At 43.0% G+C, this 27,826-nt stretch overlaps 5 protein-coding genes across 6 annotated transcripts in view; 3 read left to right on the top strand and 2 right to left on the bottom strand.

Annotated features, from left to right (window-relative positions):
- Window positions 1-608: 608 nt before the first annotated feature.
- On the bottom strand, window positions 609-5,155 carry LOC130203688 (endonuclease domain-containing 1 protein-like). Of its 2 annotated transcripts, none has more exons than XM_056430050.1 (3): window positions 4,999-5,155; window positions 3,768-4,111; window positions 609-2,571 (listed from the first exon to the last, which is right to left on the bottom strand). In XM_056430050.1, exons 1-3 carry the CDS (start codon window positions 5,018-5,020, stop codon window positions 1,951-1,953), a joined length of 987 nt encoding a protein of 328 aa, XP_056286025.1. In that variant the 5' UTR covers window positions 5,021-5,155; the 3' UTR covers window positions 609-1,950. The 2 variants fall into 2 exon arrangements, with proteins under 2 accessions (XP_056286025.1, XP_056286026.1); XM_056430051.1 differs by having other exon boundaries at window positions 3,768-4,119; window positions 4,999-5,154.
- A 97-nt stretch (window positions 5,156-5,252) lies between these two features.
- Window positions 5,253-9,180, top strand: LOC130203687 (UDP-glucuronosyltransferase 1-2-like). The gene is made up of 2 exons (XM_056430048.1): window positions 5,253-5,346; window positions 6,315-9,180. Exon 2 carries the CDS (start codon window positions 6,323-6,325, stop codon window positions 7,928-7,930), a length of 1,608 nt encoding a protein of 535 aa, XP_056286023.1. The 5' UTR covers window positions 5,253-5,346; window positions 6,315-6,322; the 3' UTR covers window positions 7,931-9,180.
- A 2,909-nt stretch (window positions 9,181-12,089) lies between these two features.
- LOC130203735 (receptor activity-modifying protein 3-like) lies at window positions 12,090-16,054 on the bottom strand. The gene is made up of 5 exons (XM_056430122.1): window positions 15,975-16,054; window positions 15,738-15,824; window positions 14,947-15,051; window positions 14,334-14,487; window positions 12,090-13,408 (listed from the first exon to the last, which is right to left on the bottom strand). Exons 1-5 carry the CDS (start codon window positions 16,009-16,011, stop codon window positions 13,162-13,164), a joined length of 630 nt encoding a protein of 209 aa, XP_056286097.1. The 5' UTR covers window positions 16,012-16,054; the 3' UTR covers window positions 12,090-13,161.
- Window positions 16,055-22,175: 6,121 nt separating this feature from the next.
- ccr10 (chemokine (C-C motif) receptor 10) lies at window positions 22,176-23,966 on the top strand. Its single transcript, XM_056430358.1, has one exon. The coding sequence runs from the start codon at window positions 22,659-22,661 to the stop codon at window positions 23,757-23,759; it is 1,101 nt and encodes a 366-aa protein (XP_056286333.1). The 5' UTR covers window positions 22,176-22,658; the 3' UTR covers window positions 23,760-23,966.
- Window positions 23,967-27,199: 3,233 nt separating this feature from the next.
- fmnl1b (formin-like 1b) overlaps window positions 27,200-27,826 on the top strand; it is a 57,201-nt gene continuing 56,574 nt past the window's right edge. The window contains exon 1 of the mRNA XM_056430356.1: window positions 27,200-27,550. The gene's annotated coding sequence lies outside the window, so the exon portion shown is untranslated. The remainder of the gene's footprint in view (window positions 27,551-27,826) is intronic.

A 27,826-nucleotide genomic window follows, 5' to 3' on the forward strand; every position in this document is an offset into this window, starting at 1 on the left:
GGTCAAAGTTCTGGTCCCAAATGCTTGACGACTGGACATGAAGGGAAACAGCGTGGCTGTGTTCAACGGTAACCTGCTGTACCTTTAATGTTAAAATGAATGTGTTGCATTTGTTGGTTTGAACCGAATGAAAAACCAAAGAACACATCTCAACAAGTAAAGGTTTAATGCTAAGCTAAGCTAACAGCCTCCTGGTGGTATCAACGTTCTCCTTTAAATCAAATTTACTGATTACTTTTCATTTACCTACATTTATTGTTTTTATAATTGGTTTCTGATGTAATCTGTAAAACACTTTGCGTACAGCATTTACTTTATATATCTGTACTATAAATGTACTATATATAATATATATTAAACTATGTATGTATATGCACATATATATTATATTTAATAGAATTATTCTTATTACATTTATTGCCAAAAGTTATATATATATAATTACCAGAGGGTAAACATCAACAACAACAACCAAATTGTGTATTCATGTCCAACACTCAATGAAATTCACCAAAGTGCTGAACACAGTTCTTCCCGAATGTATTTTAGGAAAACAAACGTATTATAGTCCTTTAAAGTTCTTCTACAATCAAAGCTCCAACATAGAGGCAGATTAATAATACATTTATTTTATAAGGCGCCTTTCAAGGCACTCAAGGTCGCCGTACGACACATTAAAACATCATCTGTGAGATTTAATTACATTAAATTAGCATGAACCTTCAAAGATGTACCTTGAGGAGGTGTGTGTGTGTGTGTGCGTCTGCAGGGTCAGTGTGTGTGTGTGTGTGCAGGGTCAGTGTGTGTGTGTGTGTCTGCAGGGTCAGTGTGTGTGTGTGTGTGTCTGCAGGTGCATTGTGTGTGTGTGCGTCTGCAGGGTCAGTGTGTGTGTGTGTGTGTGCAGGGTCAGTGTGTGTGTGTGTCTGCAGGGTCAGTGTGTGTGTGTGTCTGCAGGGTCAGTGTGTGTGTGTGTGTCTGCAGGTGCATTGTGTGTGTGTGTGTGTGTGTGCAGGGTCAGTGTGTGTGTGTGTGTGTGTGTCTGCAGGGTCAGTGTGTGTGTGTGTCTGCAGGGTCAGTGTGTGTGTGTGTCTGCAGGTGCATTGTGTGTGTGTGTGTGTGCAGGGTCAGTGTGTGTGTGTGTGTCTGCAGGGTCAGTGTGTGTGTGTGTGTGTGTCTGCAGGTGCATTGTGTGTGTGTGTGTCTGCAGGGTCAGTGTGTGTGTGTGTGTCTGCAGGGTCAGTGTGTGTGTGTGTCTGCAGGGTCAGTGTGTGTGTGTGTGTCTGCAGGGTCAGTGTGTGTGTGTGTGTGTGTGTGTAGGGTCAGTGTGTGTGTGTGTGTGTGTGTATCTGCAGGGTCAGTGTGTGTGTGTGTGTCTGCAGGGCCAGTGTGTGTGTGTGTGTGTGTGTGTGTGCAGGGTCAGTGTGTGTGTGTGTCTGCAGGGTCAGTGTGTGTGTGTGTGTCTGCAGGGTCAGTGTGTGTGTGTGTGTCTGCAGGGTCAGTGTGTGTGTGTGTGTGTGTAGGGTCAGTGTGTGTGTGTGTGTCTGCAGGGTCAGTGTGTGTGTGTGTCTGCAGGGTCAGTGTGTGTGTGTGTGTCTGCAGGGTCAGTGTGTGTGTGTGTGTCTGCAGGGTCAGTGTGTGTGTGTGTGTAGGGTCAGTGTGTGTGTGTGTGTGTGTGCAGGGTCAGTGTGTGTGTGTGTCTGCAGGGTCAGTGTGTGTGTGTGTGTCTGCAGGGTCAGTGTGTGTGTGTGTGTGTCTGCAGGGTCAGTGTGTGTGTGTGTGTGTGTAGGGTCAGTGTGTGTGTGTGTGTCTGCAGGGTCAGTGTGTGTGTGTGTGTGTGTGCAGGGTCAGTGTGTGTGTGTGTGTGTCTGCAGGGTCAGTGTGTGTGTGTGTGTCTGCAGGGTCAGTGTGTGTGTGTGTGTGTGTGTGTAGGGTCAGTGTGTGTGTGCATCCTCAGTCCGACCCAGAGCACTGCTCATAGAAGACCCTCACCGCCCCCCCCAGCCGGTCCCCCAGGTGACCCTCCAGGATCTCCAGAGTCATGGTCCTCACATCGAACCCTCTGAACTGCTCCTTCGCCGCCGGGCTCACGGGGACGATCTCCTCGCCGCTGTCCCGGTCGTTGCGTCCGATGGCGGCGTACGTCGGGAACGCTTTCCGCAGCTCCACCGGCAGACTGGCGCTGTACTCCGGGCAGCAGTAGGCGGACCAGAGGTACTCCGGCACCGCCACGCGCCGGTTCCCCAGCCAGCGGCCGGCGCCGCGGTACGGGATGGCGCCGGTCACCACGTGAGCCGCCCCGAGGCAGTGCGCCGCCAGGGTTCTGTTGACCGCCTGCTCCAGGGCCTTCCAGGGCCCGTCGTTGGAGCCCGCCTTCTGGGGAACCACGTTGGCGAGGGTGAAGGTGGCGGTGCGGTCCTCGTGGCTCCGGTGGTGGAGGCTCGGATTCAGGTGGCCGCGGGAAAAGGTGGAGTTGATGTAGTCCAGCTCCACCGCCTGGCTGTCCACCATGTTCTGGTCCACGGGGCCCGGAGGGAACGGGACCATGTCGCCTCTGGCCCCCGGGTCGGCCAGCTGGTCACCGAGAGACAATGGTTCATAAATGGTTCTCTAAAAGGCTTTGTGGTTCTACGAAGAACCATTTTTTTAAGGCATCTTTACAGGTTCTTTAAAGAACTGGTTCTTTTTTGGCATCACTATGGAGAACCATTTTTGGTTCCAGATGCTCCTTCTTGTTTCTGTATGTGGTCACAGGATGAGTGACATCAGATAACGAGATGCTATCAGCTAAATGCTAACAACACAAGTTCTCTGAATATTTGCTTGTTATATGAAAACTGTCCCTTCAGAATAAACTATACATTATAATTTTGTTATGTCTGGCTGAACAAACAAAGAGAAGCACGACGATGAAACGGCGTGCTTTCGACCGACTGACCTCACACCTGCATTACCGCTTGTCGCCACAAATGTCGCCAAAGCAAACAAAACGTCAAAGACTGTTTTCAAGTCTTCAAGCCAGAAATATAATTATCCCTCTATTTCATTTAAATTGAATACATTAATTCATTTTCTGTCAAAAGAACCAGATTCTAGCTTTGTTAAAATTATGTATAATTATAGAAAAAGCTACTCAAGTAGATGTTTAAACATCGTGACCTCAGTTGAGTTCAAAGATCATGAACATGAGACGCTTCTGCTTTATTTGGGGTCATTTCCTCATTTTCTTGTTCTTACATGTGTGGAGTTCTTTTCACCTTGTTAAATATTATAAAACTAATGATAAACTGGAACTTCAGTATAACATTGTTTTTATTTCTGATCATGTTCAAGAACAATTTATTGTTTTAACACAATATGTTGTGTTGTAACAGTTAAATGAAAAAGATATTCACTCTAGAATAAACTGTTGAATCCTATTTAATCTTCTAAACAGTAAATTTAACCTCTGACCGTTTTAATTACTTATTTTATGGGACGCTAACAATTATTATATATTGTTTAACCTATATTTATTCAGTCACATCGAGACTGAACGATGATATCATAATATTAATATGTTGTAATTAGTAGAGCACCTCTCATAGAAACACTCTTTAAAGTTTTTTTTATCGAGAATAGAAATTAAAAGATTTGAATTTTAAATAAGTTTGACACAAAACTTTTTACAGACTTAAAAACAAAACAGCAAACAGATAGGAACAAAATATAAATGTATGAAAAAAATAATAAAGTGTTTTATTGTGTCTCATTTAAGAAAACGTTCTCACCTGAGGCTCAAACTTCCAGAAGGACTTCGGCCTCTTTCCCTCCGGTGAGGTGTACAAGTACGCCGAGAACCACGGGGAGCGCCGCGGCCGGCTGTACAGCGTGGCGAAGCGGTACTGGTTGTGGAACCGCTGGCAGATGGGGGTCCCCTCCAGACCTTTAGGGGGCCAAGACCTGTAGAAGACCTGCAGGCACGGAGAGAAGTCCCCGACGTCGGCCGCGCACATGAAGCAGCAGCCGGCGGTGAAGACCAGGCCCAGCACGGCGCTACGAGGAGACATCGCTACAGAAGGACCGTCGGGGGGGCGATCCGGATGAGATGTGTCATGCCTTCCTTCACTGAGCGCTGTTCTCCTTTTGGGGAAAGCAGAAGTTCAACGTGGGTTTCAGCCCAAAGACTTGAAACTGCTTCGGACTCTCTCTTATTCTTGACTTTCAGTCTACAGTTAGGTTTAGACAAATAAACCAACAGTTAGGTTTAGACAAGTAAACCAACAGTTAGGTTGAGACAACTAAACCAAAAGTTAGGTTTAGACAACTAAACCAACAGTTAGGTTTAGTTAACTAAAACAAAAGTTAGGTTTAGATTACTTAAACAAAAGTTAGGTTTAGATAACTAAACCAACAGTTAGGTTTAGACAACTAAACCAACAGTTAGGTTTAGACAACTAAACCAAAAGTTAGGTTTAGACAACTAAACCAACAGTTAGGTTTAGACCACTAAACCAAAAGTTAGGTTTAGACAACTAAACCAACAGTTAGGTTTAGACAACTAAAACAAAAGTTAGGTTTAGATAACTAAACCACCAGTTAGGTTTAGACAACTAAACCAACAGTTAGGTTTAGACCACTAAACCAAAAGTTAGGTTTAGACAACTAAACCAAAAGTTAGGGTTAGACAACTAAACCAAAAGTTAGGTTTAGATAACTAAAACAAAAGTTAGGTTTAGACAATTAAACCAAAAGTTAGGTTTAGACAACTAAACCAAAAGTTAGGTTGAGACCACTAAACCAAAAGTTAGGGTTAGACAACTAAACCAAAAGTTAGGTTTAGATAACTAAAACAAAAGTTAGGTTTAGATAACTAAACCAACAGTTAGGTTTAGTAAACAAAACCGAAAGTTAGGTTTGGTAAACTAAACCAACAGTTAGGCTCCTACGGGACCAGAATAACCAAACATGTCTTCAATGGATTGAACATATTAGAAAAGATTATATACAAAAATAACTCACGTTTTTTTTCCACGTTTCTCATCAGCGGCTTTACTTTTGTTGTTGTTGTTGTTGTTGTTGTTGTTGCAGGGGGAGCTTGTGGTGCCGGTCACAGCAGGACACCAGCAGTAGGAAGAGTGAGCGGGGGTGGACTCCGTGCTGAAGTCGGTTTCCTCTCCTCCCTTCCAAAGACAAACATGCACACTGCAGTCCGTTGGTTGGACCGTCCCCCAACAGCCCCTCCCCCTCCTGATGCAACAGAATAATCAGCATTTGGACTTTGGATTGTTTCCCACACAGACGTTTGGGCTCCGCCGGTCCAGAGCAGGCTCAAGAGAGCACACCTCCACCACGTCGGAGACTTTAACGGTAGGTTCTCACACTTCTCTTCTCAATGCATTCAAAACTCTGGTCAAATGCCTTCAAGGCGTTACTGAAGCCGAGATACTCTGTTTGACTTGTGCTCAAGCTGTGCTGCTGATCCGCAGGCGGCTGAGCCCCGGGTGTTAGATTCCTCTTTATGAACAGTCCCCGATGTTAGACGTGCAGAAAAGAAAACTGTTGCATGCGATGAACTGAGACTCCACTTCAGTGGTTTTAGTCCTCGCTGTATGCAGATGAGGAGATTATGTATGCAGCGTAACAGTTGGCATAGGTTAGCTCAGGCATTCCTCTGGACTTTGGTCCCTTAAATCAACATTCCAGATTTTCCTGTCCACGGCGGGCTCTGTGTGCTTTCATGGAGTCACTTCCTTCTGGCTTCAAGTGTAGCAACAAGTCAAATTCCTATCAGGGATTCACTAACAATGATCACGCTGGTAGCGATATGAGTTTCAACGGTTTATTGCGAAAGTAAGAAAAGGAAAAAGGGGTCGAGGGGAAGGGATGTAGGGATGGGTCGAGGGGGACGGGATGGAGGTCGGGTGTAAGAGGTAAGGGAGGTAGAGGGGGTAGATGGGTGAGAGGGAGAGGGAGAAGGCCGGCGGGGTGTGATGGTGGTTGCCGGTGTCCCGGTGGCTGGTGGGAACGGGGAGTGGAGACTCGTGGGTGGGGGTTGTCTCTTCTTGGAGCTTCGGAGTGCGGAATCCCCCGTTCCTGTAATGGAGAGAGGAAGATATGTTTTAAACAAAGGGGTTGGGGGGGGGGGGGGGGATGTAGAGACAGAGTCACGGGGAGCTGGACAGGTGTGCTGGGTTTAAATGCTTAGTGAGCAGGTAATGAGCTACGTTCGGGGCGTGGTCATTGTTCCCGAACTAAGTTCTGTAAAACTCCATAATGTATTTTTCTCAGTGTGTTCTCAAAGTGCTTTATGAGCTTGTTTTGTTTTTTGCCTCAAGGTCGTTCAATGGGGGGCGTCACGGTTGCTTCCGCTCTGCTTCTGGTGGCGACGGCGTCGCTCCTGATGAGCTCCGGCGTCCAGGCCGGAAAGATTCTGGTGTTCCCGGTGGACGGGAGCCACTGGGTCAACATGAACCTGCTGATCCAGAGCCTCCACGCCAGGGGCCACGAGGTCACCGTGGTCCGCACGGCCACCAGCTGGTACATCAAAGAAAGCGCTCCGCACTACCGCTCCCTCACCGTCGCCTTGCCGTCGGCCATCATCATCGAGCAGGAGGACTTCTTTGTGAGCTTCGTGGTCAAGATGCTGGCGATTCACAAAGAGGGGGCGACTCTCAGCGGCTTTGTGAAGTTCTACTGGGAGATGCTCGGCACGCTGTCGAACATTCACCAACAGGCCAGCATGCTGGCCGTGGAAATGTTCGAGAACAAGACTCTGATGCAGAGTATTCGTGACACGCAGTATGACGTGGTTCTCCTGGACCCCGGGTTGCCGGTCGGAGTTCTGGTGGCTCACGAACTTAAGCTGCCGACGGTTTTCAACGTGAGATGGATCACCAGTGGGGAGGGACATTTCGTGGTGGCTCCGTCTCCAACATCCTACGTTCCAACGTCAGGATACGCCGTATCAGATAAGATGAACTTTGGGCAGCGGGTCAAGAATACATTCCAGTATGTTATCAACATGTGCATTGATAAGTTTATAGTATGCCCTCATTATGATAGACTGGTAGATCGGTACTTTGGTCCAGACGTGAACTTCTATGAACTTCTACAAGGAGCCGACATCTGGCTCATGAGGGTGGACTTTGTCTTCGAGTTCCCCAGACCCACCATGCCAAACATCGCCTACATTGGTGGTTTCCAGTCAAAGTCTTCTCAGCCTTTATCTTCAGAGCTGGAGGAGTTTGTTCAGAGTTCGGGAGAGCACGGCTTCATCCTGATGTCGCTTGGCACGCTGGTGAATGGCCTCCCGGAAGAAATCACCTCTGAAATCGCTGCTGCTTTTGCCCAAATTCCCCAAAAGGTCATTTGGAGGCATGCCATGAAGCAGCCCCCCAAGAATTTGGGCAACAACACCCTCCTGGTGAAGTGGATGCCCCAGAACGACCTCTTGGGTCACCCAAAGATACGCGCCTTCGTGGCTCACGGTGGTACCAACGGGATCTACGAAGCCATGTACCACGGGGTGCCGATAATCGGCATGCCGCTTCTGTTCGACCAGTTCGAGAACGTGTTGAGGATGGAGGAGCGAGGCGCCGCCAAGGGGGTGGATGCCACCCGACTCACCCGTCACAGCTTTCTGGAAGCGATACAAGAGGTTCTCCACAATCCCTCCTACGCAACTAACATGAAGCGCCTCTCCGCTCTCCATCGGGATAAACCGATGCATCCTCTGGAAACGGCCCTTTACTGGATTGAGTTTGTCATGAGGCACAAAGGAGCTTCACACTTACGCACTGAGTCCTACCGGATGCCCTGGTACGCCTTTCACTCCGTGGATGTCGCCTGCTGTCTGGTAGCAGTCTTGTTGATGATGACGGCCGTCGTTGTGGCGTCAATACGATTCCTTTGCCTTCGACTGTGCGGGAGGAGAAAAACCAAAAAGGAGTAGTTAGTTTCTGACTCACATTACAATGAATACGTCTTGTTGAGCAACAGGGCTGGCGGTGCTCTCTACGGCACCGCCAGAGTCGTGCCGTTGCTCTAGCTGACGGCATCATCGGTCTGATGGTGCACCACTGTGGTTCGGACTGAAAGCACTTAGCCACTATTGGATGGGTTTCGATGCAATATCGTCAAGACCAGGGGCGTCAAACTCATTTTGACCGTGGGCCACATCAGCATCATGGCTGCCCTCTTAAAGGGCCGGAAACACTTTATAAACTACTCGAACATATTGTTAAATAACTCTCTTTGCATATGATTATTGTTTATTTGAGTGTAGAAATGTTATGCATAAGAAAATGTCTTTAATATTACAACATTAATCCATTTAATTTGAAACCTTCAAAATAAAAGCACGGGAAATGTTTCTTCAATTTCTTTAAAAAATGTGATCACGTGTCTTTCAAGCTGTCTGGGGCCACATGAAATGATGCGGCGGGCCGGATTCTGCCCGCGGGCCTTGTGTTTGACACCTGTGGTCAAGACAATCACGCTCCTCAGGGCATGCATCGTCATCTGTTTGGTGGTTTATGTTTTTGAGTGAATTGCCTTTTGATCGATTGGCGTTAAATATTCTGCAGATGTTTATGGTGCCAAGAGGATAGTTCCTAATTGTTATTTATATTCCTCTAGCAGCTTCGCCAACACTATTACGTTCTCATTCAACGGCCCTCAGCCTCGTTTTGGACCCGTCCTCATCCAACCTGACCGCCGTTGACTCATTTGAATACCTCAGAAGATGACGAAATGTTCCCCTCGAAACAAATTTAAAAATGCAGTTTTCTTGTGTGGGAACTTCATTTTTAGGAGGACGGGTCGGAGTGAAAACCTCATCATCTAAACAGATTCATGGTTACAAACAAACAAATGAGATAAATGTAAGTGAGGTCAAGATGCTTAACCTGTTTGGGGACGAACGTGTAAATGCTTTAGAGCTTCTAAATATCACAAGTCTAAAGTGTCGGAAACATTTGCATATTGTTAATTATTGCATTCGTCAAATGTAGAAGTATGTGGATGTGTGTGTGTGTGGATCAACTTTATACTACTTCCAAAAGCTAAACGTATATTTTTAGTTTCACTATCATTGTTAACTAAGTGTTTAAATGGTGTAACTCAACATGTCCAAAAACACACACTCACCTGCCTTATTTCATGGTTGTTGATCATCATTTCAAAATAAAAGCTCTGACTTCATGTTGTGTATTGTCTTGGTATTTTCACTTGAACATATAAAATACACTCTGTCATACCTAAAAAAAACTTTACTTGAAAATGAAAGAGTAAAGACTCAAATCTGTTTGATGTCACCTCATCTCTCACTGAACAATAGTCACTGTCGGGTGATGTGAATCACTTATTTAGATGTTTTAAGAAGTTTAAGTTTAAGAACTCCGGCCTTTAATTAAAAAAAAAAGATCCATGTCGTAAAAAAAAATATCTGCAGCAATTTTCCTTTACCTCATCTGAGCCACTTGGTGTCCCCGTGTCCTTTCTGGCCAAAAGTGTGTAGACTTGTTGTGTACTTTTGGTCCACGTTGTTACGGTCTTCTTGGTTCCAGTGAATGTTACAGCACGTGGGATCATTGTGGTTCCCTACCGGATCGATTAACACGGAAGACTTTCTGTCCTTGTAAAGAAAAGGATAACTTTACCTTTCAGGTCTCTAAAAAGATCCAACTTTGGTTGAAATGGTCACATATTTGCAGCGTGATTAAGAAGACAATGTTTTAATGTGAGAGAATTAATATACAGGACTGTCTCAGAAAATTAGAATATTGTGATGAAGTTCTTTATTTTCTGTAATGCAATTAAGAAAACAAAAATGTCATGCATTCTGGATTCATTACAAATCAACTGAAATATTGCAAGCCTTTTATTCTTTTAATATTGCTGATTATCAGAATCAGAATCAGAATCAGAATCAGAATCAGAAACAGGTTTATTGCCAAAGAATGAATGTTTTCACAAACAAACGAGGAATTTTTTTTGGTGGAAGGTGCAACATTTGGACATGACAAACAACAATCAACGCAAGGAGGGAGGAGGAGTGGGAGGAAGAGGGAGGAGGAGGAAGAGGAAGGAGCGGGAAGAAGCTTACAGCTTACAGCTTAAGAAAACTCAAATATCCTATCTCTAAATATTAGAATATCATGAAAAAGTATACTAGTAGGGTATTAAACAAATCACTTGAATTGTCTAATTAACTCGAAACACCTGCAAGGGTTTCCTGAGCCTTGACAAACACTCAGCTGTTATAAATCTTTTTTTTTACTTGGTCTGAGGAAATATTAAAATTTTATGAGATAGGATTTTAGAGTTTTCTTAAGCTGTAAGCCATAATCAGCAATATTTAAAAAATAAAAGGCTTGCAATATTTCAGTTGATTTGTAATGAATCCAGAATGCATGACATTTTTGTTTTTTTAATTGCATTACAGAAAATAAAGAACTTTATCACAATATTCTAATTTTCTGAGACAGTCCTGTATATATATACGTATGTATAATATATATACTATATAATAGATATAATACATATACTATAATATATTTAAATATATACACTATATATATGTATAATATATATATATATAGAAATATACTATATATTATATATATGTATATATATAATATATATGTATACTATATATATATCTATGTATTATATATATACTATATAATATATATATATATAATATATATTATATTTATATGTATATACTGTATATGTATATATATATATATATATATATATACACTATATATTATATAATATTTCTATAATACATTATATAATATATAATATATATAATATATATGTATACTATATATATATCTATGTATAATATATATACTATAATATATATATACTATATATGTATAATATATATATAAATACACTATATATTATATATTATATATATACTATATAATATATAAAATATATTATAATAATACATATATATATATATGTATTATATGTATAATAATATATATATATATATATATATATACACGACCGTTCAAAAGTTTGGGGTCACTTAGAAATGTCTTTATTTTTCAAAGAAAAGCACTGTTTTTTCAATAAAGATAACATTAATCAAAAATACACTCTCTACATTGTTAATGTGGTAAATGACTATTCTAGGTGGAAACGTCTGGTTTCTCATGAAATATCTCCGGAGGTGTATAGAGGCCCATTTCCATCAACTATCACTCCAGTGTTCTAATGGTACATTGTGTTTGCTAATCGCCTTAGAAGACTAATATCTGATTAGAAAACCCTTGTGCAATTATGTTAGCACAGCTGAAAACAGTTATGCTGGTGATATAAACTATACAACTGGCCTTCCTTTGAGCTTGAAGTTTGAAGAACAAAATTAATACTTCAAATATGAATCATTATTTCTAACCTTGTCAATGTATTGACTATATGTTCTATTCAATTTTCAATTCATTTGATAAATAAAAGTGAGTTTTCATGGAAGACACAAAATTGTCTGGATGACCCCAAACTTTTGAACGGTAGTGTATATATATTCATATACTTTGTAGCAATGGTCTGTGTTAATCTTTTCCTGTACTTTTTAAATGGAGCTCACACAGAATATGCCGGCTCTTCTATACTTGTGAGGTCTCTCATAGACCTGATGTGTTATCTAAACCACTCTGACCCACAACCCCCTAAAACCGCCTCTCAACGTCATCACGCTCTAACTGTGACACTCCTGTGTGTCCTCACAAGGATAGCAAACACACACACACACACACACACACACACACACACACACACGCACACAAGCACCACCAGGAACCGCCACGGATTTAGGATTAGCTTCATCCTTTTAGAAACGTCCGGTGGTGAAACCTTGTTGTTCGTGTCTCTTGTTGCTTTGCATGCGTTTGGTTCAGCTTATTTATTTCCACAAGAACAAAGCAAAGTAAATGTAACTTCTCCAAAAGACACCGGGATATAAAGTGCCTGAAAATACTGAGTTCAAGTAGTTTGGCTCAACAAATAAGTTATAAATTTAAAAAAATTGTAAAAGAGGAGGTTTCTTTGGCAATAAAATGTATTTTTAATCCAAAATAAACTCCCTTGAATCTGGATTTTGTTTTATTTAAAGATAAAGACGTCAGACACACACATTTCTGAATTATATATGTGATTAGATGTTATTTATATGTCACTCAGAGATACATTAACCGATAATTAACTCAGAGAAACTTTAAACATTTACAAAAAGAAAGAAAATGAGGACAATAAGACAGAGAGGTGATGAGGTCGTTGTCTCCTCACCGCTCCATGAATAAACTGCTTCTTTAAATAAGAAACAAAACACCTTGTATGAAGAGAAGTCTGAGTTATGTCAACACATACATTAATTCATTATCATAAAAGTAAGTCAAAAGTAAAAATTAAAAAAATGTATAATATTGAGCAGAATTTTTTCAAATGTACCCAGAAAATATATATTTGTATTATTTAGTCATCAGAAAGGTTTGACAATGTCAACCTCCTAAAACAAGAACAAGTAGAACAGATTTCAGGCTTTATTTACTGAAAATAGAAATCCTCGATATCATACTACTAAAGGTATATATAGTATTTATATATAATACATGTTTTTCATCGAGTGCTGTATTCCAGTGTAGAAGACACTCAAATATTAAAGCTTTTATTCACAGACAAACAACATATAATGTTAATATGATGCTAAGCTAGGCTAACTGATTTTGAATTCATATTTAAAGGGCCAGTGTAGAGCTTTAACAGCTGGTTACTTCACCACTGGATCGACTAACTCCGACACACTGCTCCTTTAAAAGCAAAACGCATATAAAATTAAAGCTGCAAGCAGCGTCGAACGGGTCCTCGCTCACCCGCGCCGGTCGGGGGAGCTGGCGGGACGCCGGCCTGCTCGGCCGAGGACGCGCCGGTCGAACTCGACTCGGGCCGCGACTTGTAACGAGCGCGACAAGTTTGGGGCGGATTCGACAAAGTCCAGTTCAGCCACTAGGTGGCACTTTAACTATGTGAACATATTCATGCGTCGTGTGTCCCTACGTGAAGTATAGACCATGTCATGTAAATTCAATGTAAAAAAAAAAGAGATTTATATCACCAACTTTTAGATTTAAGTTCTGCTCCATAACTTCTGGAGTGCAACACGACTCACTCCTTGACGCTACTTTTGCAAACCACCAGGTAGACCAGGGCGGGGATGATGCTCACGGGGACCAGCGTGAGGGCGACCACCAGCTGGTGGGGGGCGTCCGCCACCAGGAGCTCCTCCTGGGAGCAGTTGTGGAAGTAGCCTGAGTGGACGGAGAGGAAGAAGTCCTGGACGACGGGGTTTGGGTAGTAACAGCCAACCAGAGAAGAGAGCTTCTCCAAGCAGAGCATCATCTCATTGTAAGGTCTGGAGAAGAAACCAGGGGATGAATCAGGAGGTCAAGCTGCATTCTCTCCACTGACCACCAGGGGGAGATGCCTCTGGTTGTATAGAAGTTTATGCTTCATGTGTTAGAGCTGCATTCTCTCTCCTGACCACCAGGCGGCGACTATATGTGTCATGTGTTAAAGCTGCGTGCTCTCTATTGACCACCAGGGGGCGACTCCTCTGGTGTATAGAAGTTTATGCTTCATGTGTAAAAGCTGCATTCTCTCCACTGAACACCAGGGGGCGACTCCTCTGGTTGTATAGAAGTTTATGCTTCATGTGTTAGAGCTGCATTCTCTCTCCTGACCACCAGGCGGCGACTATATGTGTCATGTGTTAAAGCTGCGTGCTCTCTATTGACCACCAGGGGCGACACCTCTGGTTGTATAGAAGTCTATGCGCAATTGGTAAAGCTGCATTCTTTCTCCTGACAACTAGGGGGTGACTCTTCTAGTTGTATAGAAGTCTATGCTTCATGTGTTAAAGCTGCATTCCCTCTACTCACCACCGGGGAGGGACTCCTCTGGTTGTATAGAAGTATACACTTCATGTGTTAATGCGGCATTCTCTCTACTGACCACCAGGGAGTGACTCCTCTGGTTGTATATAAGTATATGCTTCATGTGTTAAAGCTGCATTCTCTCTACTGACCACCAGGGAGTGACTCCTCTGGTTGTATATAAGTATATGCTTCATGTGTTAAAGCTGCATTCTCTCTACTGACCACCAGGGAGTGACTCCTCTGGTTGTATAGAAGTCTATGCTTCATTTAATAAAGCTGCATTCTCTCTCATGACCACCAGGGGGCGACTCCAAGACGATCCAGATTTTTGTTTTGTGGCTAATTTTGTATTCTTGGGAAAAATAAATAATAAAACCGCCTGAAGTCCCGCCTCCTCCTCACCTGATGACCTCTGTGAGCGTGCACCAGTCCTCCGGGCGGACGGACTCCATCTCTGTGTGGAAGCGTTCCCCACAGTAGCTGTGACTGAACTCCTCTAGCGCCCCCTCCTGGCAACGTCGGTCCAGGAACTCGTCGTCCTGGTCCTGAAACGCTTCTGCAGAGCAATTTATAGCAACAATAAAGGTCCTCACAGAGCGGCACGCGGAACAAATATGGTTCTTAAATAGTTCTTTAAGAGGCTGTGTGGTTCTACGAAGAAACATCACCTGCAGGAGAACCATTCTCCGTTTGAGACACCTTTATAGGTTCTTTAAAGAACTCTTTAAGGAAATGTTTCTTTAGAGAACCCTGGTCAGAAAGGTTCTTAAAGGAAGCAGAAATGGTGCCTTAAAGAACCATGTGTTGGGGGTTCTTTGAGAAACCTTTATAGGTTCTTTGAAGAACTCTTCATAATTATCATGAAAGTATTTCTTTACAGAACCCTGGTCTGAAAGGTTCTTTGTGGAACCAGAACTGATTCTTCTATGGCATCACTCTGAAGAACCCTTTTTGGTTCCAGATGGTTCCTTCATGGTTCTGTGTACTCCAGGTTCTCGTTGGTGGAACCGCTCACCGTCGTCTTCTGCGACGAACGTCTGGTTGTTGCCCAGTTCGTCCACCAGGTGGCGCGTCAGGTTGACGGCGTGGGTCGGACCTGCAGCCGAAGAAATCTTCATCTCTGTGAAATATTTGTCAAAATATGATGAAGTCAGTGAGATCCCCACGGAGCTCCTGATCAATGTATATCATCACGATAATCGTTAATATCGCCAAAAGAGTGATTCAAAATAATATTAGAATGTTTAAAAAATCGTACATGGTGGGGTTTAAAAAATCACATTTTTAGAAAACAATTAATTGTAAATGCAGAGAATTTATGACTTGAAATTAACTTATTTTTGGTTTTATGTTTCTTGTAAAATAAATTAAAATAGATGTCTAGCTCTATAATAGTGAAATATTGAGACATATTTAGTTTTAAACAGTAAAAGAAAAAAAATCACATTTCTATTGAACAATTAATTGTATATATGCAGAGAGTTTATGATTTAAGTTTAGCTTATTTTGGTTTTAGATTCATTTCCTGTCTGTGATGCACTTTATTTTTAAATTGTGAACTAAATGAAAGTGCAAGTGCTGCTCCGTTGGTTTGTGTTGCCGTTATAATCAGGATTTGTCTCCTGTATCGATTCCCATAGTGAAGGAAAGTGAAAGTCTCATAATTCTCTGCTCCCCGCTCGTCTTCTGCTTTTAAAAAGTTTTCCTTCTTCAATCTCTGGATGTTTAAATCAACAAGAAGGAACATGTTGAGCTCTCCAATATTTCGAGTAAACAATAAACGAATAATTAAAAACGCGGTCTCACCGGCGCCGGCCCTCGTGGGGGTCGGGGTCCCGCCCGCCGGGCTCGGCTCCTCTGTCGGCCCGTTGGCCGTCAGGCAGCTCGCGGTACCTGAGGACACAGAGCGTCACGTTTCAGGAGAGCTGCCGCACACACTCAGGGACAACAATGGAGCCCAACGAACAGGAAGAGCGTAAACAACAACAACAACAACAATCCTTAAGCTAAATAAAAACATGTGTAAGTACGTTAGATACGCACCGAGGAAGAGGACGAGGAAGAGCAGGTACAGCATCATGGTGGAGCGGCGAGGGGATGGTCGGTCGCCTTCCAGGCCGGCCGGTGGCCCCGAGGCGCCTGAAGCCCAACCCCCTGTGTGTGTGAGTGTCAGTGTGTGTGTGTGTGTGTGTTGTGGTTGTGCATGTGTGGTCTGATGAGCCGATGAGGGAAGAGGAAGAGGAGGAGACGAAGGGCAGATAAGGATTCTGTGGAGGGAAGAGAGGTTCCTGCTTTCCTTCGTACACTTTTTAAACATCCGTCTGCATCAGAAGGCGACGAGAAGATGTGAGAAGATATTAAACAATCATCATCACGATGTACTGCAGTTTAAACTGACCACCAGGGGGCGACTCCTCTGGTTGTATAGAAGTCTATGCGTCATGTGTTAAAGCTGCATTCTCTCTCCTGACCACCAGGGGGCGACTCCTCTGGTTGTATAGAAGTCTATGCTTCATGTGTTAAAGCTGCATTCTCTCTCCTGACCACCAGGGGGCGACTCCTCTGGTTGTATCGAAGTCTTTGTGCAGCTGGATGAACTGATTAAATCATATATTTGAGATGTTTTGGTTGTTTATGATGTTTGTATGAAAGTAAACAGACAAACAATCACAACCCGTGTTCCTCAGTTCCTCTCTCTCTGCTCGCCGTAATCAAGAGGAAGTGCTGGGTCCCTCCGGGCCCTCTGGGGACCCTCTGTGGACCCTCTGTGCACCCTCTGGGGACCCTCTGTGGACCCTCTGTGGGCCCTCTGAGGACCCTCTGTGCACCCTCTGTGCACCCTCTGTGGGCCCTCTGTGAACCCTCTGTGCACCCTCTGTGGGCCCTCTGGGGGCCCTCTGTGGGCCCTCTGTGGGCCCTCTGTGCACCCTCTGTGGGCCCTCTGGGGGCCCTCTGTGGGCCCTCTGTGGGCCCTCTGGGGGCCCTCTGTGGACCCTCTGTGGACCCTCTGTGGGCCCTCTGTGGACCCTCTGTGGACCCTCTGTGGGCCCTCTGTGGGCCCTCTGGGGGCCCTCTGGGGACCCTCTGTGGACCCTCTGTGGGCCCTCTGTGGACCCTCTGGGGGCCCTCTGTGGACCCTCTGTGGGCCCTCTGTGGGCCCTCTGGGGGCCCTCTGTGGACCCTCTGTGGACCCTAACCCTCTTCTAGTAATGGCTCTCTCTTGCTCTGGTGGTTTCCTGCTCTTCCTCAGTCACTCAAACCCTCTTCAGGGATTTCCTCCTCCACTTAGCAGCCGCGACGGGTTCTGGAGGACAGGAAGCTGGAGGAGGCGGAACCTCCCAGAACCTCCCAGAGCACACCGACAGCGCCACGGGGCCGTGCTGGTGACGGTGTGTTGTGATGCGATGATGATGATGATGATGATGATGATGATGGTGGAGGCACAAAGAAAACCAACAAGCTGCCTGCAGTTTGTATAATCTTTTGTTTTTTTTGTAAATTTGTATAAAGAGTTTATAAAGTGTGTTTAAACACAAAAGTGTGTTCCTGCCTGTCAGACGCAGAGACTTCCTGTTCCTGACTTCCTGTTCCTGACTTCCTGTTCCTGCTCTCTGTGGGGTTTATGTTGCAGGATGTCAGGGCGCTTCTCGTAATGGCTTCAGTCTCCACCTCAGGAAGCTGTGGGTGGGCAGGGGGGGGGGGGGGGGGGGGCGGTGATGAGTGACATCTAGGGAATTCAGAGAAGCAAATCAAGGACGCGTAGCAACCAAATAACATCGCGGTCGCCGTGCCGACCGCCGGACCAACGGCTGCTTCTGGAGGTCACGGAAGAGTGACCTGGACTATTGCATATATTATATATATATATATATATATTTATATTAATATATATATTAATATATATATATATTAATATATATATATATATATATCATATTAAGTCATCAAACTTGATGTTAAAATCTACACTTTAAAAACAAATGTAAAACTATCAGTTCTTGAACTACTCGATGTCGTTATAACAGATTCTTTTAAGGTATCAGTCAAGGACGGCGGCCGGAATGTAGTTCTCTGTAGAGGTCAGAGGTCAGAGGTCGTCGCTGACGTGTCACGGTAAAGTAAAGATATTTAAGGAGTTGCTCCCACGTAATGTAACAACGAAGTTTAGAACCGAAACAGAAACATCAACAATGTAATCTGTATTTAGAAAATCTTCTTCAACTTTTCTTTGTTTTTAAATTTTAACTTTTAATTTCTTGACACAGTGAGGTGTTCCACTCTGGATACATAGTGAAATAACACGATTAATAGTAACATAACACTATAAATAGATAAACAGTGATAACTTCAGAGGTCGTGACCTCAGCGCTGAGCGGGAGGTCGTGACCTGGCGTTCGGCAGCGGTCGCGCCCTGAAAGTGGCGCCCTGCCGTCGACCCTCCGGCTCCACGCTGGGCGTGAAAATCAGGGTGCACATCACACCATGTTGACCCCTTATAAACACGTCTCAGTGGTACGAAAACAACAGCTCACCCAGGAGGGCATGCCGAGGTCAGCAAACAGGAAGTGGTTTCATTGGCTGCAGTTGGTTCATTTTAAAGGGTGGCAGCTTCTCAGATCTGCATCTCAGACCCAGGAGGAAAGATTCTGACACGCTGAACACCTCAAGCAGCTCAGGTAAGACCACGAGACCCCTTCAGGGACTGATTCTAGATTGTATGATACATTTATATATTTTATATCATTTTTATATTTTATATTATTTCATAACCATCTATATATATTGTGATTATATATTATATAATATATAAATGATATATTTATTTTTATTACAATTATTATTATTCATTTATTTATGTATTTATATTAATATATATTATTTTTTATGAATATATATATGTATTTTTTTTAATATACATCTTTTTTAAATGGAATATATACTGTATTCATTGTATTTTTTGTAACATATTTTATGTACACTACCGTTCAAAAGTTTGGGGTCACTTAGAAATGTCTTTATTTTTCAAAGAAAAGCACTGTTTTTTCAATAAAGATAACATTAATCAAAAATACACACTATACATTGTTATTGTGGTAAATGACTATTCTAGGTGGAAACGTCTGGTTTCTAATGAAATATCTCCAGAGGTGTATCGAGGCCCATTTCCATCAACGATCACTCCAGTGTTCTAATGGTACATTGTGTTTGCTAATCGCCTTAGAAGACTAATGTCTGATTAGAAAACCCGTGCAATTATGTTAGCACAGCTGAAAACAGTTATGCTGGTGATATAAGCTATACAACTGGCCTTCCTTTGAGCTTGAAGTTTGAAGAACAAAATTAATACTTCAAATATTAATCATTATTTCTAACCTTGTCAATGTCTTGACTATATGTTCTATTCAATTTTCAATTCATTTGATAAATAAAAGTGAGTTTTCATGGAAGACACGAAATTGTCTGGATGACCCCAAACTTTTGAACGGTAGTGTATATATATATATATATATATATATTTATTTAAATGTATGTACAGTATGTTTGTGTATATATACAGGACTGTCTCAGAAAATTAGAATATTGTGATGAAGTTCTTTATTTTCTGCAATGCAATTAAATAAACAAAAATGTCATGCATTCTGGATTCATTACAAATCAACTGAAATATTGCAAGCCTTTTATTCTTTTAATATTGCTGATTATGGCTTACAGCTTAAGAAAACTCAAATATCCTATCTCTAAATATTAGAATATCATGAAAAAGTATACTAGTAGGGTATTAAACAAATCACTTGAATTGTCTAATTAACTCGAAACACCTGCAAGGGTTTCCTGAGCCTTGACAAACACTCAGCTGTTATAAATCTTTTTTTTACTTGGTCTGAGGAAATATTAAAATTTTATGAGATAGGATTTTAGAGTTTTCTTAAGCTGTAAGCCATAATCAGCAATATTAAAAGAATAAAAGGCTTGCAATATTTCAGTTGATTTGTAATGAATCCAGAATGCATGACATTTTTGTTTTTTTAATTGCATTACAGAAAATAAAGAACTTTATCACAATATTCTAATTTTCTGAGACAGTCCTGTATATACATTAGTGCTGTGAAAAATAACGCGTTAACTCAGTTAATTCAATTACAGGTTTAACTAGTTTTTTTTTTTTACGCATTTAACGCATGCGCAGAATGAGCTTCCAATCCGTCTGTTGTTGGTCGTCGGGACGAAAAGAAAGTCGCTTGCAAAATGAGCTTCCAATACACCACTTCAATCTGAACTCTGTCCGCTCTCATGCAGACGGTCTGTTCATCGGTAATGATCCTTCCGCAGGTTCACCTACGGAAACCTTGTTACGACTTTTACTTCCTGTAGATCAGGGTCTCAACACGTCGATCGCGACCTGCCAGTCGATCGCGGCGTAGTGTTGGTAGATCGCATGACATTAAAAAGATTGGCCCGCCCCCTGACATGTTCTCTATAGCACGTCTTTGTTCTTTTATTAAACTAAACGTCTGTTGTTGATCGTATCTCCACAGCAGCATGTCATTTCTGTCTCTTCGCGTTGCGTTAACACTTATCGATCTCCGTCTCGCGCGCCACAGAGCTCCGTGCGCGCGCATCGGGACCGAGCAAAAAAAAAGTCACTTGTCAATCTGTCCACCTTTAGATTGTATCATGGTGGAGTTAATGGTTGACAAACAAGAGAAAAATGTTCCGTTTAACCCTCTTGTTACCTTTACATTTACTCACATATTTTACCCTCGGGGTCAATTTGACCCCAGCAATTAAAACCTCCAGAAAATTATTAGAATTAATATTGCTTCCCAAGTTTAAGTGTGAGGTACTTTATGTTTGTTTGTTGACTACCTAAATAGCCCTTTAAATAAATAAAAAAGTTGATATTTCTGATATGTTTGACACAGTGAAAACAGCCTGGGGTCAAATTGACCCCAAAGAACACCGACATTAAACATTGAATGGGGTCAAATTGACCCGAAAGGTAACAGGAGGGTTAAACATTCTGTTTAGGATGAAGATGTATTAATGTTCCATATGGAAGAAAACTGCTAAATAACTGCTGAGTTGCAGCACCATTGTATAGAAGAATGTATAAATGTATATATCCGTCTTTTGTCATAAATCTCTATGTTCTCACAAAATATACCGAGAATATCGGTAATATGTGATTAATCATGATTAATCCACAAAAACCTGTGATTAATCCGCTTAAAAATTTTAATCGTTTCACAGCCCTAATATACATACATTAAAATGTAATATTTACATATATATATATATACATATATTTTAAAAACAATATATGTATATTTGGAGATTAGAAGTATATATTTAGTGCAAAAATTAAATTAATTTACAATAAATACATTCATAAACATGACTGAGCTTGCATGTAAAAAGATTAAAATACATATTTTGACATATTCACTAAATCACGCAATGATATTACATCATGAAGTCAGTTCATCGTGCAGCGCGACTCACATGTGACTCATATCCACACGCTTTGTAAAAATGAGTGTATTAAAACATTCAAAGGCGTATTCAAAACATCGCTCTTTCTTTAAAATGTCTTTAAATGTTCTTTATAGTCTTAGAATCTCTTAACAAATTTAGTTTTAATGTCTTCAAATTTCTTTACAATGTCCTAAAATGTCTTAACAATGTCTTAACATTTCTTTTAAATTTCTGAAAAATCTCTTAAAATTTCCTTTTAATTTCTTAACATTTCTAATAATAAAGTGATAGTTCTGTAGTTTGTACAAAAAATTTAATTTCCTTTCACATTTAAAAATACAACTTTTAGTTTTTGGGTGAATCTGCAGGACTAATGTGATAATTAAGCTTTCAAAACTTTATTTAAAATGTGCTTAATACATCAGGCCACACGGCATTTTTGCCATTATTGTCTCTCAGACATGATTATCGTCAAATAATGATTGTCTGATAATAATAATTATAATAAAGTATAATAAGGTTTAAATCACATTCTGTTTCTTCCCTGACTAAAATAAAATTAATAAATATCAGATAAATCCCAATAATAGATTTCCTCTTAACAGTTTTCTCTTACCTTTTTAAAAGGAACCTCCTTATTAATATCTACATCCTATATATATATATATATATATATATATATATATATATTTATGTATATAATATCTAAAATAAGGAGCACAATGAGACTCAGAGTATCCTCCTCGGCTTGTAGAAGATGAAATGATAAAAGCTGATTGTGCAGACGGCCTTTGAAGGCCTCTCGCACGCGACGCTGACTGATCTGTTGACCGCGGCGGCGCCCCCGGGTTCCCCCGAGCCAACAGCCCGATGCCCGCCGCACGCTACCGGAGCGGAATGAGTCGGAGGGGAACCGGCTGCAGCTCAGCGTCGCCGTGGAGGAGCTGCTGGTTCCTGGAGCGATGACGGCGTTATATTTAAAAAGGGGGGAACAATTGCATAACAAAAGCGAATTACAATAAATAAATGAAAATGTAAAAATGTCATTAAAATGTCCTTTTCTTTAAAATTTATAAAAATGTATTAATATCTGACAATTTCTTAAACATTCTTAACATTTCTTAGAAATTCTCAGAATTTCTTAGAAATATTAAATTAATAGATTGAGGTCAAAGTGTCAGAGATGCATTTTAATCACAGGGAAGTTTATTTTCTCGTCATTGAAACATAAGAAGTGGATTTGTTCCAGTGATGGATCTCAGCGTCCGGGACGACGTCGGCTACGCGGACTACGACAGCGCCGACCTCTCCGTCTACTCGTGGAACGCCAGCAACGCCACAGACTTCGGCGGTGGCTGGGAGTCGGACTACTGCGAGGCCGGCGAGCAGGAGCTCGCCATCAAGACCTTCCAGCTCGCCGTCTTCGGCCTGATCTTCCTGCTCGGCGTGGCGGGGAACGGCCTGGTGATCGCCACCTTCGCCGTCTCCCGCCGCCTGCGGCTGCGCTCCGTGACCGAGGTCTTCCTGCTCCACCTGGCGCTGGCCGACCTCCTGCTGCTCCTCACGCTGCCGCTGCAGGCCGCCGTCACCCTGAGCCGAGGCTCCTCCCCCTCCGGCGCCCTCCACCGCGCCGCGCGCGCCGGCTACTCCGTCAACACGCACGGCGGCCTCCTGCTGCTGGCCTGCGTCAGCGTGGACCGCTACGCGGCGGTGGCCTGGCCGCACGCCGCGCTCCGGCTGCGCGGGCGCATCCTGGCGGTCGGGAAAGCGGCCGCCTCCGCCGTGTGGCTCGTCGCTGCGCTCCTCAGCCTCCCCGAGGCGCTCTACTCCGAGGCCACGTGGCACGACGGCGAGGCGTACTGCGGCGCGGTGAAATGCGAACGGCTCAAAACCTTCGCCGGCAGCGCCGTCGTCGCCGTCTTCTGCGTGTCCCTCGCCGTCATGGTGGCGTGCTACTCGTCGGTAGCCCGCGTGCTGTGGGAAGGGGACACGCTGCGGCGGGGGACGCGGTGGCGCCGGCGGCGCACCCTGAAGCTCATGGTGGCGCTGGTTCTGGTCTTCGTGGCGTTCCAGCTGCCGTACGCGGCGGTGCTGTCGCGCAAGATGGCCGGCCCGTTCTGCGGCCTGCTGCTGGAGTACGTCACCTGCTCGCTGGCGTACGCCCGCTGCGCCCTCAACCCCGCCCTGTACGCCCTGGTGGGCGGGCGCTTCCGTCACGACGTGCTGCGGCTGCTCCGGGACTCGGGCTGCCGGCGTTCGCTCCCGCCGGCTCCACGGAGCAGGAGCAGCAACCCCACCTCCTGCTCCGCTGCTCCTGGCGGCTCGCCAACATCCCGTGTGAGGCGACTCTGAGCCAATCAGAGGACCGGCGGTTCTAATTAATTTCATTAAGGATTTCTGGTATTCATTGTTGATATTTTTTTTCTACATTTCTCGGAATGTGTTTTTTAAGTAGTTTTTTTATTTTATAATAACAATAATATATTAAATAACTTTTTTGAACAAATGTTGTTGATGCATCTCTACTGAAGTGTTCTCAGAAATAAAATGTTAATAAATGTTTTGGTTTCTGTAGTTGCAGTGGTGAGTTTTAAATACGTTCATAAACATCGTGAGAGCCGTGTTGTCAACGTGTTACATAGGCCTCCAGATTGTTTATTTTTGATGTATAGTTTTTTGCACTCACCTTTTAAACTAAACTTTAGTGCATTTAATAACTTAAAGACTCGTCTTTCTACCCACCATTCATAGCAGTTATATTTGTATTAATACTTGACATAGAAGCAGATGTTTACGAAACGTTTCCTCTGGCTGCAATGTGCCGCTCTGACCTCTAGAGGTCAGTGTGGTGCAGCGGTGTCCTTTAAAAGAGACACCAGTCAATGAAGCTGGCTGGTATGGAGGACTCAAAATGACTTTAGTATTAATGAATAAATAAATGAATGCATGAATAAATATAGGAATAAATAAATGCTTAAATAAATGTATAAATAAATAAATACAGGAATGAATAAATATAAGTTATAAATAAACAGGACATCATTAAATAAATATATTTCTACATTTCTGTATTTCTTCATTTATTTATTTCTCTATGTGTCCACACGTATTTCTTCATTTATTTATGTGTGACATTTACGTGTCCGTATATTCAAATGAGCTGGGCGGTCCGAACCTCTGTCTAAAGCATGATTGGTCACAGGAGTGTGATGCACCTGGTGTGTTGTGCTCTACTACTTCTGCCTGGCACATGAAGCTGAAGTTGGCTCGCTCAGCTCACCGTTAGCAGAAGTTAGCCTAGACAGCTTTCTGACTTCAGCCGTTTATCAATTCCAAGTACACTGAGTACAGACTCGTGTTTTCTTGGAGTCTGGTCTTGGGAGTCGGGTCTTTGGAGTCTGGTCTTGGGAGTCTGGTCTTGGGAGTCCACTCTCGAGGACGCAGGACGGTCTTTCTGGTTTTGTGACGTCACCACATCAACTGTTCTTGCTCATGAATTTACTCCAATTATTCACTGTAAAATACTTTACAGTGGAGTAGAATGTGTTGCGGTGTTCCCTGTCATTTGGCGTAGGCTACGAATAAACAGTAATAAATATACAACGTCTCGTAGCTTTCCTGACCCAGGGTCGCTACAATATGAAGTTATGAATCTTAACCCTCAGTCAAATTGACGTAACGTTATCTTTTAATAAATAATAAACTCGTTGTGCTCTTTAGATCCTCCAAAACCTAATTATATCTCATGTTTAGCCGCTACGGAGAAGTCAGAGCCAGCGGAGCATTTCAAAAAGTCCTGCCGAGATCAGGCTTCTCTCGGCGGCCACACAGCGCGCTGAGCGCCCGGAGCTCACTGGTCCCGCGAGCAGGACCTCAAATCTCCGTCGCATATCCTTATTAGGCTGAATCTCGATAAATCAACCACAGATTTGATGCTTAAACTACTAACTTCTCGGCTGGAAATATCATTAAATTACATTCCGTGACTCAACAACAGTAGTATTTAGAATGTACAGACAAGAACGCATAATAAACGCTGTTCGTCTACAGGTCCAAGTGCTAGGGATCGATTGCTTCTGTCTTGCTCCCCGACTTGACCAATCCTGTTCAACAATGAGGTTCGGACCGCCCAGCTCATTTGAATATACGGACACGTAAATGTCACACATAAATAAATGAAGAAATACGTGTGGACACATAAATACAGATATGAATAAATGAAGAAATACAGAAATGTAGAAATACATTTATTTAATGATGTCCTGTTGAGTTATAACGTATATTTATTCATTTCTGTATTTATTTATTTATTTATACATTTATTATTGTATTCATTTATTTGTTTATACATTTTATTTAAGCATTTATTTATTTATTCCTGTATTTACTTATTTATTTATACATTTATTTATTTATTCCTATATTTATTTGTGCATTTATTTATTTATAATTAAGTCATTTTGAGTCCTCCATAGGCTGGAGCAGGTTTCACCTCATCTCTATAATGATGTGTGTTTGTATATATATATATATATATATATATATAAATATATGTCGATATAATGTTTATATATAAATATAGGTTGTATATATATAATATATGTATATATATAATATATGTATATATATTCCTGTTATTATATATATATATTTATATATATATATATATATATATATATGTAAAGATGAGTTTTCTGTTGATCGCCCAATCGATTCGTCCCTCTAGTATTTTATTTGCCTCTTTCTCTCTGCAACTTTGTAACTCGGTGAAGTTCAGCCATAAATCTTCTTTGAATGTCATATTTTTCATTTATTTTCTATTCATCATTAGTTTTAAAGTTCTACCTTTCCTGTAAGCCCCTGAACGCGTCGCTCTCCATCAGCTCCCTCGTGCCGCTGACCAGGTGTGTGTGGCCTCGCAGGTGTCACGTGACGCTCATTACGAATGAACGTCCCAAAGGTCCCGTATGCAGCCGACAGCGGACCCGACCCTGAAGGAAACACGTCCTGACACAGCATGTTGACCCTAAATATGAAAAGAGTCATATTTACTTTAATTCAGGTCAACATGTCCAACCACAGCGTGAGGCGTTCACTGTCTCAGGAAAACAGAGCCTCTGGGCTCAGTCTGAAAAGAAAAACATTGTGTTTATAAACACACATAACCTATAGGGTTAAATTAAATACGTTTCTTTTGTCTTCTGAGTGAAAGTCCTGTGTTTAACTCACTTAAACTGGACTTTGATTAAACGTCTTATATATAAATATAAATGTGTTCCCTCAAAACCTAAAGGACACCTCAGGAGACGTGTTCGTGTATTTGGTGTTTTTATCTTTAAGTTGCTTTACGTCACACGTTCCACCTTGAAATTGGAGGCACTAGGACCCAGAGAGCTGCGAGGGACCAACGCGCCGCTGCCGCCCGCCTCCCTCTCTCTCTCTCTCTCTCTCTCTCTCTCTCTCTCTCTCTCTCTCTCTCCGTGTCCCTGTTCCAGAGACACCGGGTGTCCGCCCCCCCCCCCCCCCCCAGCAGATGGGGGTCTTCCAGTCTTCCAGAGACCGGCTCTGCAGCTCCTGGACTCGTTTCCTCTCACTTGTCTCTCTCCACCTGGGCAGAAGAACTGAAGTCTTATCTTTTCCTGCCTCATCTTCATAGTTTTTTTTCCTTCTCATCGCCGACCTCCTCGAACTCTTCCCCCCCCCCCCCCCCCCCCTCCAACCCCCCTCGTCCACTCAGCTGTCACCGCTCTGTCGCCCTCAGGATATCCCCTTCCCCTCTCTCTAGGGTTTCATAACGCTTCAGGATCTCATTCAGAGTCGGGGGTGGATTTCCCTCCTGGTCTGAGACGGTGGACGCGCGGTGAGGGGTCAGCGGAGTGGGGGGGTCATGGAAATAACTAAAGGTCACAGGCCGGGTCCCTCACTTTGATCAACTAGGTACAGGATACCTTTGTTATGCTCCTCCTTTTTGAGAGGTGAGGGGTATTTCTGGTTTCCCATCATGGGCAACGCAGCCGGCAGCATGGAGGTGCCTCAGGGGCCGGAGGCGGCGGCCCCCCCCCGCGGGCCCCCAGAGACGAGCGGGGCTCAAGCTCCCGGTGCCGCCCGGGGAGGAGCTGGAGCGGCGCTTCGGGGCCGTGCTGGTGAGTCCAGGCTTCGTGTCGCACAAGTGCAAAAAAACAGGAATGTGGAATATGTTGAAAATGTGCCGGTCGTCATGGACGAGGTACACAAGGTACACAGGTACACAGGTACACAAGGTACACAAGGTACACAGGTACACAAGGTACACAGGTACACAGGTACACAGGTACACAGGTACACAAGGTACACAGGTACACAAGGTACACAAGGTACACAGGTACACAAGGTACACAGGTACACAGGCACAGGTACACACAAGGTACACAGGTACACAA

The sequence above is a fragment of the Pseudoliparis swirei genome, chromosome 13 (genome assembly GCF_029220125.1).
Source record: "Pseudoliparis swirei isolate HS2019 ecotype Mariana Trench chromosome 13, NWPU_hadal_v1, whole genome shotgun sequence".
Taxonomy (NCBI): domain Eukaryota; kingdom Metazoa; phylum Chordata; class Actinopteri; order Perciformes; family Liparidae; genus Pseudoliparis; species Pseudoliparis swirei.